This window comes from Toxorhynchites rutilus, chromosome 2, assembly GCF_029784135.1.
Source record: "Toxorhynchites rutilus septentrionalis strain SRP chromosome 2, ASM2978413v1, whole genome shotgun sequence".
In the NCBI taxonomy this organism is placed as follows: Eukaryota; Metazoa; Arthropoda; class Insecta; order Diptera; family Culicidae; genus Toxorhynchites; species Toxorhynchites rutilus.
In genome coordinates this window covers 203,495,583-203,508,100 of record NC_073745.1, presented here as the reverse complement: position 1 = coordinate 203,508,100, position 12,518 = coordinate 203,495,583, and the positions used below count along the sequence as shown (strand labels likewise).

The window sequence follows — 12,518 nt, the reverse complement described above, 5'->3', positions numbered from 1 at the left end:
CCCGATCACGGTACTCCACTGGTGTGTGCGAAGAGCATCTGAAAATTTTTAACTGGAAAAGTCAGAGGGATTTCTCCTACATGGACAGAAAAAGCAAGACGGAACAATTCCACTCACCTTTGCAAGCCACATAAGACGAATCTTCAATTAAACCTAGAAACTTAAATTTTAGGGATAGTGTCGGATTGAATTATAACGCTTCTAATTTAATTGTCATTCAGAATGTATCGATGCCATGCACAGATAATGTTATTTTCTTTATCAATTATGAGCACATGCTATGCTTCGTTTGAATAAAGTGTTTAAATAACTCTTTTTATCGCTAAACTTTTATGTTCAAAAATATCAAATATATAGGCTAATTTGTTTGCGTAGAAAATATTTGTGTAGGTAGAAGTATTTAGCGACAAATGCTAGGATTGATTAACCAGTGGATAGCAAGCTTCGGGGTAACTTGCTTAAGTACACACTTCTGGTTTGAACGGAGAAATCTAGAAGAATGCTATTCAAAAAGGTTTGTGACAAAAGGAACACTACAGTTAGGCACATTCAGTTTCTTCATTTTACGCTCGTTGAAGGAATCAAAGTTAGGAGAATTCTATGTTTCGCGTGTTAATGCGACTATTCAAAGTTATTCAAAGAGACGAAAGTAGAGCGAATGTTGCTTTTATTATCTAGATTATTACTGTTGTTCTGGTTCGTTACCCAAATGGCGACAGTTGGTCAATTTCGCACATCAACCAAAACGATCGCAGATAGAATGTTCAGATGTGGGGGGTATACTTGTTAATATTGTATATGCGAAAAAAAAATTCGTCTCGTATAGATTATTAATCCTAATAAAACTACAGAGTGTCTTTAGCGTTATGGTCTACATAGCAACGGTATACCTTCCTTCCTTCATTTTCAATACCCACAAACGGTTCCCGGAATAAATCGCCACAGAAAACGACTGCAACAGAAACCACCGCTTATAAAATGTGTAGTAGGCTATAAATATTGTGGCGCGGTATTGTATTTCAAAACAAGAATTAACCGGGCAAACGTATCGCCCCAGGCAAACGTAACGCCCCGGGCAGACGTATACCGTCCGACGCTCGCTAGAGCTCGGTCGGACATTGCTAAAGGATCGTATCCTATGTTTCAAACTAACCGGGCAATCAGTGGATCCCAGGTTTGCGTGCGAGACACCGCCGCTTCCGACGGCGGGTCGGCGGTGGACTCGGATTGCGTCATCTTGGCGGCATGGGCCGCCTCGATTCCTTATCCTCGCCAAATGGGGACTTCGTCCCCATTACATTGTCCTCAGAATAAATTTCGAAAAACGAGAACAAGAGAATAAATTTATAATAGAAATGTGAGGCACATGATGTTTTTCCCGCGCCAAATATTTCTAGCCTACTACACTTTTTCTAAGCGGTTGTTTCTGTTGCAGTTGTTTACTGTGGCGATTTATTCCGGTCACCCCCACAAACATGTAGCCAAAAAAACGGAGAAACTTGCTGAGGCTCCGCGAGCTTGCAGCTATTGTTGTACAGCTGGTTGGCCATTAAGGAATGGGTTTCTCCTCTGGGATCGCGGTTGGTGTCGTGACCGAGCTTCGACGCTCGTCGTTTGTCAAATCCGACAAGCTTTGCACCGAGCTGGATCGAGAGGATACCTTAGACTGTGAGTATGAAACAGAGAAAAATCAATTATTATTCATTGAAACAACATAGAAACTTCGAAAATGTTCACCTTAACGTTTTCATACGCAGAACCGACCTTCTCCTCAAAGGATCGGAACGAGTCCGATTGTTTCATTTCGGAGATTTTCTGCGTCATTTTGTTGGTGATCCCACCGAGGACGGATGTTGTTTTGCCTGCCGTTGATTTGAATGCTGTTTCGGTTTTTTGATAGCTGCAAAATGATAGCTTTTATTGTCACTGTCCAATTCAAACCATTCTGAAATATTGTGTGCCGAACAATAAAAGACAAACTCATGCGAACGTCGCCAAAAGGAGTCAATGCTAAAAGGAACAACACTTACCCTTTCGCTATCCTGTGTGTGATTAAAGCGGATTCCAGCACGAAGAGTGTCATATCAAGAAAGACATAAACAGGCGGGGCAAAACGGATAACGTTATCAAGGGATAAGCCGATTTTGGTTAGTATAGAAAGTTAGCTTGGAAGATGTTTTAGTGAAATTAAATCGCCACATCGCGCACAATTTGGGTGTAAATGTGAAAATGAAGGGGAAAATATAAACATGTTGAGTTCCATAGTTGTTAGCCCAACCGAGATAGATGACACACACTGGGATAGTCATACCTGCAGAAATACTTACATTGGAGCGCTTGTGACAGCGGTCGTGATTTCACCCACTTTCGTTTCGACTGTGTGATAACTTAAATGAGAAATAAAATATAAAAAATTGAACTAAAATAAAGCATAATAAACGAAAAATTTACTCTAATATAAAGAATAGATTTTTGATGAATAATAAGGGAACAGCTTGAAGTCGCTCATACTCGGTAGGTTCTCTACACAGAGGCGCTATTCGCCCGCAGACGCAAGAAGCAAAGTAGCGTAACTAAACAAGTCCATTGCGATGGGACCGTCAAAATACTTACACGTTGCTCTCCTTAACGTTTTTGAGACCTTGACTGACGTCATCGGTGATCTCTTTCCACACAGTGATGCCCAACTTGCGCTTCAGTTCACTTGCATGTCGATTTTTGGACTGTAATACCGTACGCAGAGTAACAATCTCTTCCTCCACTCGGGCCAATTCCTGCAAAGATTGTGATAAAAAGTCTTGATTAGTATAGGTGAATGCTGATTGAAAGAAAGATCAAAATCGAGATAATGGTATGTGATGGATTTGGTCTGCCTTGTACAAAAAAATGCTCTCAAATTCCTTATGCAAAATTCAATGGAAATTTCTAAAAAATCTCTGTTGAGGCTGTGAAACCCTTCATTACCTTCAAAACCTTTTTATTTATTATGTACATCAACGACATGCGACGAGTTTTACGATTTTGTGATATTAACCTTTTTGCAGATGATACTGTGTTATTCATTGCAGCTAATGATTTGAATCAGGTCGTTTTACATTTGAATGGAGATTTGCGTTCTTTAAGTAGATGGTTGAAGTATAAGCAATTGAAGTTGAATATAAATAAAACTAAATTTATGGTAATCTCGCGAAATCGTTCTAATGGAAACGTCTCAATTGTAATTGATGATGAGACCATTGATCGCGTTCGGGAGATTAAATATCTTGGCGTGATTATTGATGACAAACTCAAGTTCAATACTCACATTGACAATGTCATCAAGAAAATTGCCAAAAAGTATGGAATCTTATGCCGATTGAAAAACGATTTAACTATTTGCAGCAAAATACAGCTATACAAATCAATCATCTCTCCTCATTTAGACTTTTGTTCTTCCATATTATTTTTAGCCAATGATACACAAATATCGAGATTACAGCTCTTGCAGAATAAAATAATGCGGTTGAATCTAAAATGTAATAGATTCACTTCCTCATCTTTGATGCTGGACGCTCTAAAATGGTTATCCGTGAAGCAAAGAATTGTACTATGGTGTTCATTTTTAAAGTAGTTAACGGTTTACTGCCTCGATATTTGTGTGATGGAGTTGAAAGAGGAAGTGATTTCCATAGATATAACACTAGAAACGCGAATGAATTAAGAACACCTAATTTCTTGTCATGTGCTTCACAAAATTCGTTGTACTTCAAAGGAATAAATGTTTTCAACTCGATGCCAAGACATATTAAATGCGCAACAACACTTACAGAATTTAAGAGGCACTGTATTTTACACGTGAAAGCTGTCTTTAATCAACAGTCGAACGATTTTTTTTAATTTTATGACGAAGATTTTTATTGACTAAGTTTTATACGAACGGATAATTAATGTGGATAATTTTTGTAGTTTGTTTTAATATTTTCAATTAACCTGACGAAGTTTTTTAACGGATTATATTATGTAGACTGTTTAATTTTTTTAAATTCTCCTTTTTTTATAATTTGTATTGATCTCTATTATGTCTGTCATGATCTGGTGATGATGGACTATTTTTTTTATTTTTATTTTGTTGTTTTTATAGTTGTTACTTTTTAAAAAATGACACATTTGCCAATTAATTGAATTCTATTCGCATACATCCAGTCTAGTCGCATAGAAATATTGAACGAAGATTGAAAACATGTTAACTTTGAAAAATCATAACTTAAAAACGAAAAATAACATATCTCTGATTTTTGGATACGTTATGTAAAAAAACTCAGCTTTCAAGAAAAAATATAAAAAATATAGCATCCTTGGTCCCGAAACCATGTAAACTATAAAAAACTAATACAATAAATAATTACGAAATCAAAATCAATTTTCTTTCGCAAGTCTAATATTTTTCAAAAAAGATTATATAATTGGCTTTAATTAAAATTGATTTTTCGAACCATCGGTTAACTTTGAAAAATCATAACTCAGAAATGAAGAAAAACGCCTCTCTGGTTTTGACATATGTTATGTGAAAAATCCTCAGCTTTTCAGAAAAAATATAAAAAAATATAGCGCCTTTGGTCCCGAGACCATGAAAACAATAAAAAACGAATACAATCAATAATAACGAGAGCAGGATTCAAATTTTCTGCAGGTATAGTATTTTTTTAAAAACAGACCAGGTCATCTAAATCGGTCAGATAGTTCAAAAGTTATGAATTTTTGAAAAAACTCATTTTTAGAAAAAAGAGGACCACCCTAATGAAAAAATAAAAAAATACGGGTCTAATGTTTTACGATAGAGAACAAAACTACCACTTTTCCCGAAAATCTAAGAACCACTATATCGGTTTGGCATGGAATGGCTGTATATACAATCCAGAATCATCATTATGTTAAGTAATGTCGAAAATGGTAACACTGAAATCAACCGAGCTTTGAAAAGAATGAACTATTTATTTTTTTACCAATTATCTTTCGTTTTATATATTTCATGTAGTAATGTAACAGAAGATGTTTCTTCCTTCCTTCTCACTATCACTAAAGGTGGGGCCAGAATGCCGCGCTATGCGTCGCGTTGCGACAATTGTGCTTTGACATTTCATTTTAAATATGTGTGTTTCCATTTAGTCGAACACAATAATGCGTTGCGTCATTAGCATCGTTGTACCAAACGCTAACATTTGTTCTAAACTGCTTGCGCCGAATTCGCGATGACAGTGGCATGGTGTCGACGTCTGGTGGTAACTTCAAATTAATCAAATTAACTTCAAATTATAATTTGGGTCCCAAACTCGTTAGTGTAATCTCTATCAGATTAGAAGACACGAAGCCGGTTTTTAAATTCTAAAATTTGAATGAAAATTCAATCTTCATAAACAATTTTCGTATAGGACTTTTTCATCACCTGCAAACAAAAATGTTTTTCATTTCATTTCATTTCATTTAGAATACTAGTTTGCTATGGAAAAGCTAATTTTCATTCATAATTTTAATTTTGAAAACGTGTTCATTCCGACTGAAAATCAGCTATTCTTTCACGCTCCCCTAAACTAGTAAAAGAAGCTCATTGCCGCCAGCGCGGATATGTCAATGTGTTGTTTTTAAAAACATTCAACTGATCCGTGGACACAACAAGAACAAGATTTTCATACGAATTTTATTTTGTTTTTGTTTACATGAAAAGTGGTGACGCGAATGCTAGATTGTGACTGCAAATCAACAGACTGCGTCGGGCGAATGTTTTAGTACAAAACGCAAGCAATGGCAGCTGATGGGAAGCAACGCACAACGCGGCATTCTGTTTCCACCTTAAGTCCATAGCATACCTGACTCCATTCTGCCCGCTGCGCTTCCTGCTCCTCGACGGTTAGCCCGGAGAATTCCTGCGCAATCTCCGCCGAACTCGACGACCCTACGGGAGATTCGTCTGACAATTTACCAGAATTGTCTGCAATTGGGAAGAGAAAAGCCATATTAGCAAAGTGTGTTCCAAGGATTACTCGAAAAAACAATTTTTGCACATGTCGAATTATGCAAATACACAACAGGCCAATTCGTATTATACTGTTCCATGCAGTGGAATCCAATGATGTGGCTGCCCGTCGTCAACCAACGGAAGAACAAACTTTACATTGTAAGCGGAAATAAATAAAACAGAAGGAAGGCAGAAACACGTGACGCCGACGCAAATGTGGGGGGAGGCAAAATGCAAGCCCTGCCAAACAGTTATTTCGATTTTCAATAGTAAACGCAACAAACGGAAAACGTGTTTGTTTTTTCATGGTCTCTGCTATCCGTAGTCGTGTGTTTTGCTTCACATGACTCGTACACGTGTTTGCATATCTTACCTTCCTTGCCGAATAAGTTCGGTATTTAATTGTTATTCAAAAACCGATTACAATGATAAATCTACAAATTAAAAATACATTTTGTTCCAGTTTTAACTCTGTGTTATTGACCAACAACTTTGCAGTCTAAGTTTAGCAACAATAGGTGTAAGTAGCATCAAACGATCATTAACATTTTTCATAAGATTTTTCTATGTAGAAGAAAATTAATGATTCAGATTTTTGAGAAAGTACAAATGGAAAAGATTTTTGCCCGTTTTAGCATAGTGTATCCCCTAAACTCCTTCATACTTTCTTTGTGCCAAGGCGGTGTTCAGGATCACTCGAACCCTAATTTACAGTGATGAGAATGGGATATAACACAACTAGTTCAAGATAACCTCGGAAGGAAAAAGGAAGGAGACGAAACGATACAACTCATTTTTTTTTGCAGACATCAGGCTGTAAACATAACTGTAAACGCAAACATATATGAATGCGAGATGGAAAATATCTCGATCCATCTCGATATGAATGAACCATTAGTTTATAGTGCTCAGTATCATAAGGACAATGTCACCTGTTTTCAAACATACCTAGCGATGGAGTCAGCGTTTTGATTGAAACAAGGCTTGTCATCATCACCTCATGTCAGGTGATGAAGTAGTTATATTTGCATCAAATACTTTTTCGGTCTTCAGAAACACATACTTAACCCTTCAAAGCGAGTATTGTTCTTCATTATTACATTAAAATATCAGAGTTAAATATTTCATTCAGACATCAGCCGACTCCTCAGAGGTTTCCTTTTGGAGCCGACAGTTATTTGCCAATAATGGATATAGAAAGCGAAACAAAAATATCAATGCACGCATACTCGCATGAACCCCCGATACTAATCAAAAGTAAGTCGAATGTTGTTTATACCTTCCAATCGATCGATTTTCGGCACTATAGAAGTGAAAGCTTCACGGTCATGAAATACGATATCCGTTCTGTGCTGATGCTTTCCAGGTATTTTCAACAGTTCAACACTATTTTTGGCAATAAATCTATAAGTTTCAATATTCCATAAAACGAAGGCAAAAAAATGAAGTGATGCGAATTGTTTTTGCGCGTATGTAAGTACGTTTCCCTCCCTTTTTTGATGATCCCGCCGTCAAGTGCCATTAGCTGTTGACCTAGACGACCTACTTTTTCTGTGTAATGGATAGTTATTTTCATTACCACCTCACGAGTTTTTTTGTGTAACATGGAATTAGCGTTCGTCGTTATTAAACGTTTTCATCACTGTTGTCAGCAAGTTTTGAAGGTACTAACATCAGCTTTTTCGACAGAAAAAAATCCTCCCGTGGAATCTTGCATAATGTGTATCAACACATTTGGAAATCTAATCACCAGAAAGCAGTGCGGTCTTCGAGACAGTTCCGGTTGAGAATAATAAGGACCGATGCAACCATGTCGATCCTTCCTAGAGCTCCATGAATTCTTATGATGCGGATGATCTTCTTCAGGATTATGGTTCATTATGGTTTTTTATGAAACAAACAAATACATTGTGAGTAGAGTAGCATTTCCTAAAACGATTTTCACCTCATATATTATTGTTTTATTTTCTGATACACAATAAAGAATCGAATAAGTGTACTCTCTTTAAGATTGGCATGCTCAATGGCAGTTCTAAATTTTCAAACATAGAATGAAAATTATTTTGAAAAGTTGTTTGAATGGTCAGATTACATATCCATGAGTCATGGACCATGACCCTTATATAATTATTACTTAAAGAATTCCTAAATCTTTTCACCAGAACCTATGAAAAGTGGACCTGGAAAGTTGGACGAATTAACCTAAGAATAAGGAAATTCCCTTGTTAGTGATACTGAGAACTATGAAAACCTATGAAAAGTGGACCTGGAAAGTTGGACGAATTAACCTAAGAATAAGGAAATTGCTTTTGTTAGTGAAAAATATGAGCATAATGCTGAACCCAAATGTCGCTCAATTTGTATCGTCGTTCCCGATTATAAATTGAGGTATTTGCCAGAAATATTGTTACTTTCCATCGAAAACTTATGAAACCTCGAATGACTTCAACGGCTTATAATGGAGAATGAGCCGTTGATAACAAACCGTGTATGAAATCTTCATATCAGCACGTTTAATTTGCTCCCACCAAGTAAGTCAATTACCCGAGGGTAAACCAAACGGTTTCCTTAGGCAGCGAAGTTGAAAATATCTGCCAGGCCCATGCGTATAGCTTTTCCCCCACTTATGGCTTCTGAATAAACGTGGAAAAAATCATTACTAGACACTATTTTCGCTCAGAATTTTTTAACCACTCGTAGAAAACTTGTAACACTCTTACATAAAATATAATATGATACAACATCATTCTTTCGTTTAATACTAACCATTATAAGAATTAAAGTTATTACTCGTGTGAAACTACTTGTTAAAATCCACCACTTTTTACTTTGCGTTTTATTTAAGATAAATGATTTTGGTTTGTCCAGTCGAAAATATGTTCATGGTTTGTGCACTCTCTTGAATGCTCTAATTCAGCACACTTTTGTCAAATCAGGTATTCGAATGTTTCAAAACATATAAATAAAGTTGTCTTTTTCATGATTTACAGTAGTTTTATAGTATATTTTTACGGAATCACATGTTTTAATGGATTATAAAATACACCATCTATTGGTGTCAATACGCCCCTCATTCGAGCTAACTTTTAATCGATCACCAGATGATTATTTGATGATTATCTGGATTATAACGAGAAAAATCGATTTGCATTTACTAGTTGCGTAAAAACATCCCAAATTGGACAAACCAAGATCATTTACCCTATATTTGTTTGATGTAAACTGACTGACAGCTTCGTTGTCCCGAATAGCAGCGATCGTAGCAGGTGTATCTGAACTCCTTTGACAGCAAATTGATTGCCTGATGATGGCTGATGCCTTTTACAGTCTTATAAACGTTTCGTGAATAAATTCTTCGTGATACATGGGCTGAACAACAGCGATGAGAAAACAAGTCGCAGGAAGTTTCTATTTCATTTCATCTTATTATCATGCTCCATAAAAAAACAGGCATTAATTATAAGATTAACGAGAACACAGAGATAACGAATATTAGAAATATACCAACTCGATATTCCAGAACCTTTATCATCTGGTAGCATATTACAGTAGAACCCCGATTATCCGCGGAATAGTCTGGCTAGCTCATCGCGAATAACGAAAATCGCGAATAACGCAATAATGGACTAAAAATGAGTTCCAAACACCAAAAAAGGATATTTCAGCATGAAAACAATGTTTGATCAATACAAAAATCATCAAACGATCCATCTTCAGGGTCTTTTACATCAGTATGCGTGTGAACATAATGTGAACGCCATGACCAAAACAAAAGTGCATGAGCCTATCATTTATTGATAAGTTCCAGGAAGGCCTATAGATTTACTATTGAACTCGCTGTCGCGGATAATCGGTGTTCCACTCTATTAGAATGAAAGAAAATACTCATTTTACTACAAATACTAAATTTACCTTTGCGAGTCATTCGTTTGTTTGATAATGCTTATGCATAGCCACTATGTTGAATCATTTTTTTTGATCCCTAAATAGCGTTCGAGCCTTATTTTGGTTCTGATTATATTCAGAAAAAAATTGCAGCGTAGTGAGAACTTTACAAACAAGGCACCCAAGGGCCGAAAATGCGAGCGAGCCGTCAATTCTTTTTAGACATCAAATTTTTGTCCACAAATCCTGCACATACTCGTTTTCTGAAACTGTTTCCTTACGGAATGATTTTACCATTAGGGTACGGAATTCATTCTCCAAATCTTGTATATTTCCATCGTAGAACCCTGGAAACGCCTCTAATACAACGAATTTCGTCCTTATGAAACTGAACAATTATTGCAATGTGAATGCTTTTGTGATCAGCAGCACCAAGCAGCTGCGGCGTAAAAGTCGCCATGTACCTTAATGTTCCTTTGTTAAAATGTAAGAAATTTCATACGCGGAAACACTAATCCAACCGTGTCAAAGGAACACGTGCCTCGATGATGACATTTTAAGTTACATTTTTTTGTGAACAAACTTTAATCATTCACCAATCTTGTCAAATGATATACGGGAAGTGGGAGTAATGTGCTCACTAAGGTGCCAATGAATGTATGGGAAAAAAATCGACCCTAAAATTTCAAAAAGTTACCATATATAAAATGTTTACCACCTCGAAAAAACACCCTATGCCAAATATCAGCTCAATCGGACTTAAAGGAGAGTGGCACAAAGCGGTCAAAGTTTGAGTTTTTCGTAAATCGAAAAATCACGTCGCATAAAACGTCGAGATCTAGTGTCATCTCGAAAAAAAAAATTGTCAAAAATCGACACTCTGGGTTTTTTGGAGTACAAGACGAAACGTATGGTTTTAAGTGCCAATAAAAATAATTATCTCGATTCTTCATTTGGAACTTGTTGCGAAATGTTGATATGCACGATAATATACCCTATGCAAAATATTAGCTCATTCGAACTTCATTTATTAGTGTTGCAATTTGAGTTTTTTGAAAAGCGAAAAATCACAGGAAATCATGGTTTTCAAAAATTTTTTTGATGCCAAATGTCTTAAAATTGCATGACACATCGAGATTTACAGTTATCTCAATAATTTTTTTTTTGTTAAAAATCGATTTTTCAGACCGAAAAACGACCAATTTTTTTTGACAACATTTTTTTCGAGACAACAGTAAATCTCGACTAGTAAAGCAATTTTAAGACATTTGGCACCAACAATTTTTGTTTAAACCCCGATTTTCGGTGAGTTTTCGTATTTAAAAAACTCAAATTTTTACGACTGACCTTAATAAATGAAGTTATTTTTTTTTTTTAAATCGTTTATTTTTACAGGCTCAGTTACATAGGTTTAAAGGTCCTTACTGTATTGTTACTAGTATATATACATTTTTCCTTAATTCTAATGTTAATAATATAGGAAACCGATTACTCGCGGTCGACTCGAGTTTAGAAGGGTGACATATTTTCTTCAGGAAAAGGAGGGGATATGAGGATATATTGACAATGATCACACTCACACTCTCAATCACACTCATCACACTCAATTCTTAAACCTATCTTATATCTAATATGTATTTACATTTCATCTTATTCTTAAGAAGGGATCCGATCTCTCACAAAGGAAAAGGAAAAGGAAAAACTAAGGGTATAAGGACAATCACACACGAAGATCGATAGCTTTAAGGAATACATATATTTGGGACATGTAATCAAGGTCTAACCGAGCCAACACGTCTCTCACCGGCACCATGATAATAAATGAAGTTCGAATGAGCTAATATTTTGCAAAGGGTATATTATCGTGCAAATCAACATTTCGCAGCAAGTTCCGAATGAAAAATCAAGATAACTATTTTTATTGGTACCCAAAACCATACGTTTCGTTTCATATTTTACGAAAACCCCGATTTCATTTACTCCCTTCTTGGGTGATTTTTCGTTTTTCAAAAAACTCAAACTTTGACCGCTTTGTGCCACTTTCCTTCAAGTCCAATTGAGCTGATATTTGGAATAGGGTGTTTTTTCGAGGTGGTTAACATTTTATATAGGGTAACTTTTTGAAATTAAAGATGACCGTTTTCATTGGCACCCTAGTGCTCACTCTAAGGAACATTCTCCTTCCTGCGTCCACATACCGCTATGATTCCCGTTTTTCGGAGAATATTCTCTTATTGTTGTTCAAGATATCAAACGATTTTTACTATAAAAATTGAAGATATACCCAGGTTTTTTTGCGTGGTTTTTACGAGGTTTTTTTACGCGGATTTTCTAATTAACGCGGTTTTTACGCGGATTTTCCAATTCCAATTTGGTGCAATATCACATCTCTCCCTCAGCTCACATTTCTTTTTTATACTCCCTCAGAGCATATTACAGTAATTAGTGCTTGTAACGGAGCTTAGCGCGTATGAAGAAAATTATTGCCGCACCTTATCACGATTCTTACGTGGATTTTAGGTGTTGGGTAACGGGGAGCTCACTGGGCGGTACAACGGGACGGGGTTTTTACGGACGGCAATTCGTGAACGTTTTTCCGTCTACTTAGCTCTGGACGGTCCAACAGTGGTACTGCACGTGC

At 36.3% G+C, this 12,518-nt stretch overlaps 1 protein-coding gene across 4 annotated transcripts in view; it reads right to left on the bottom strand.

The window, feature by feature from the left end:
* Positions 1–205: 205 nt before the first annotated feature.
* The window catches only part of LOC129769067 (tumor protein D54), a 38,405-nt gene continuing 26,092 nt past the window's right edge, over positions 206–12,518 (bottom strand). For 2 of the 4 annotated variants that reach the window (XM_055771082.1, XM_055771080.1), the window contains 5 exons: positions 5,844–5,965; positions 2,614–2,774; positions 2,328–2,387; positions 1,738–1,900; positions 206–1,666 (listed from right to left, as the gene is read on the bottom strand). In XM_055771082.1, coding sequence (XP_055627057.1) covers positions 1,550–1,666; positions 1,738–1,900; positions 2,328–2,387; positions 2,614–2,774; positions 5,844–5,965 — 623 coding nt within the window. In that variant the 3' untranslated portion in view covers positions 206–1,549. The remainder of the gene's footprint in view (positions 1,667–1,737; positions 1,901–2,327; positions 2,388–2,613; positions 2,775–5,843; positions 5,966–12,518) is intronic. The other 2 variants (XR_008741808.1, XM_055771081.1) reach the window with 2 other exon arrangements.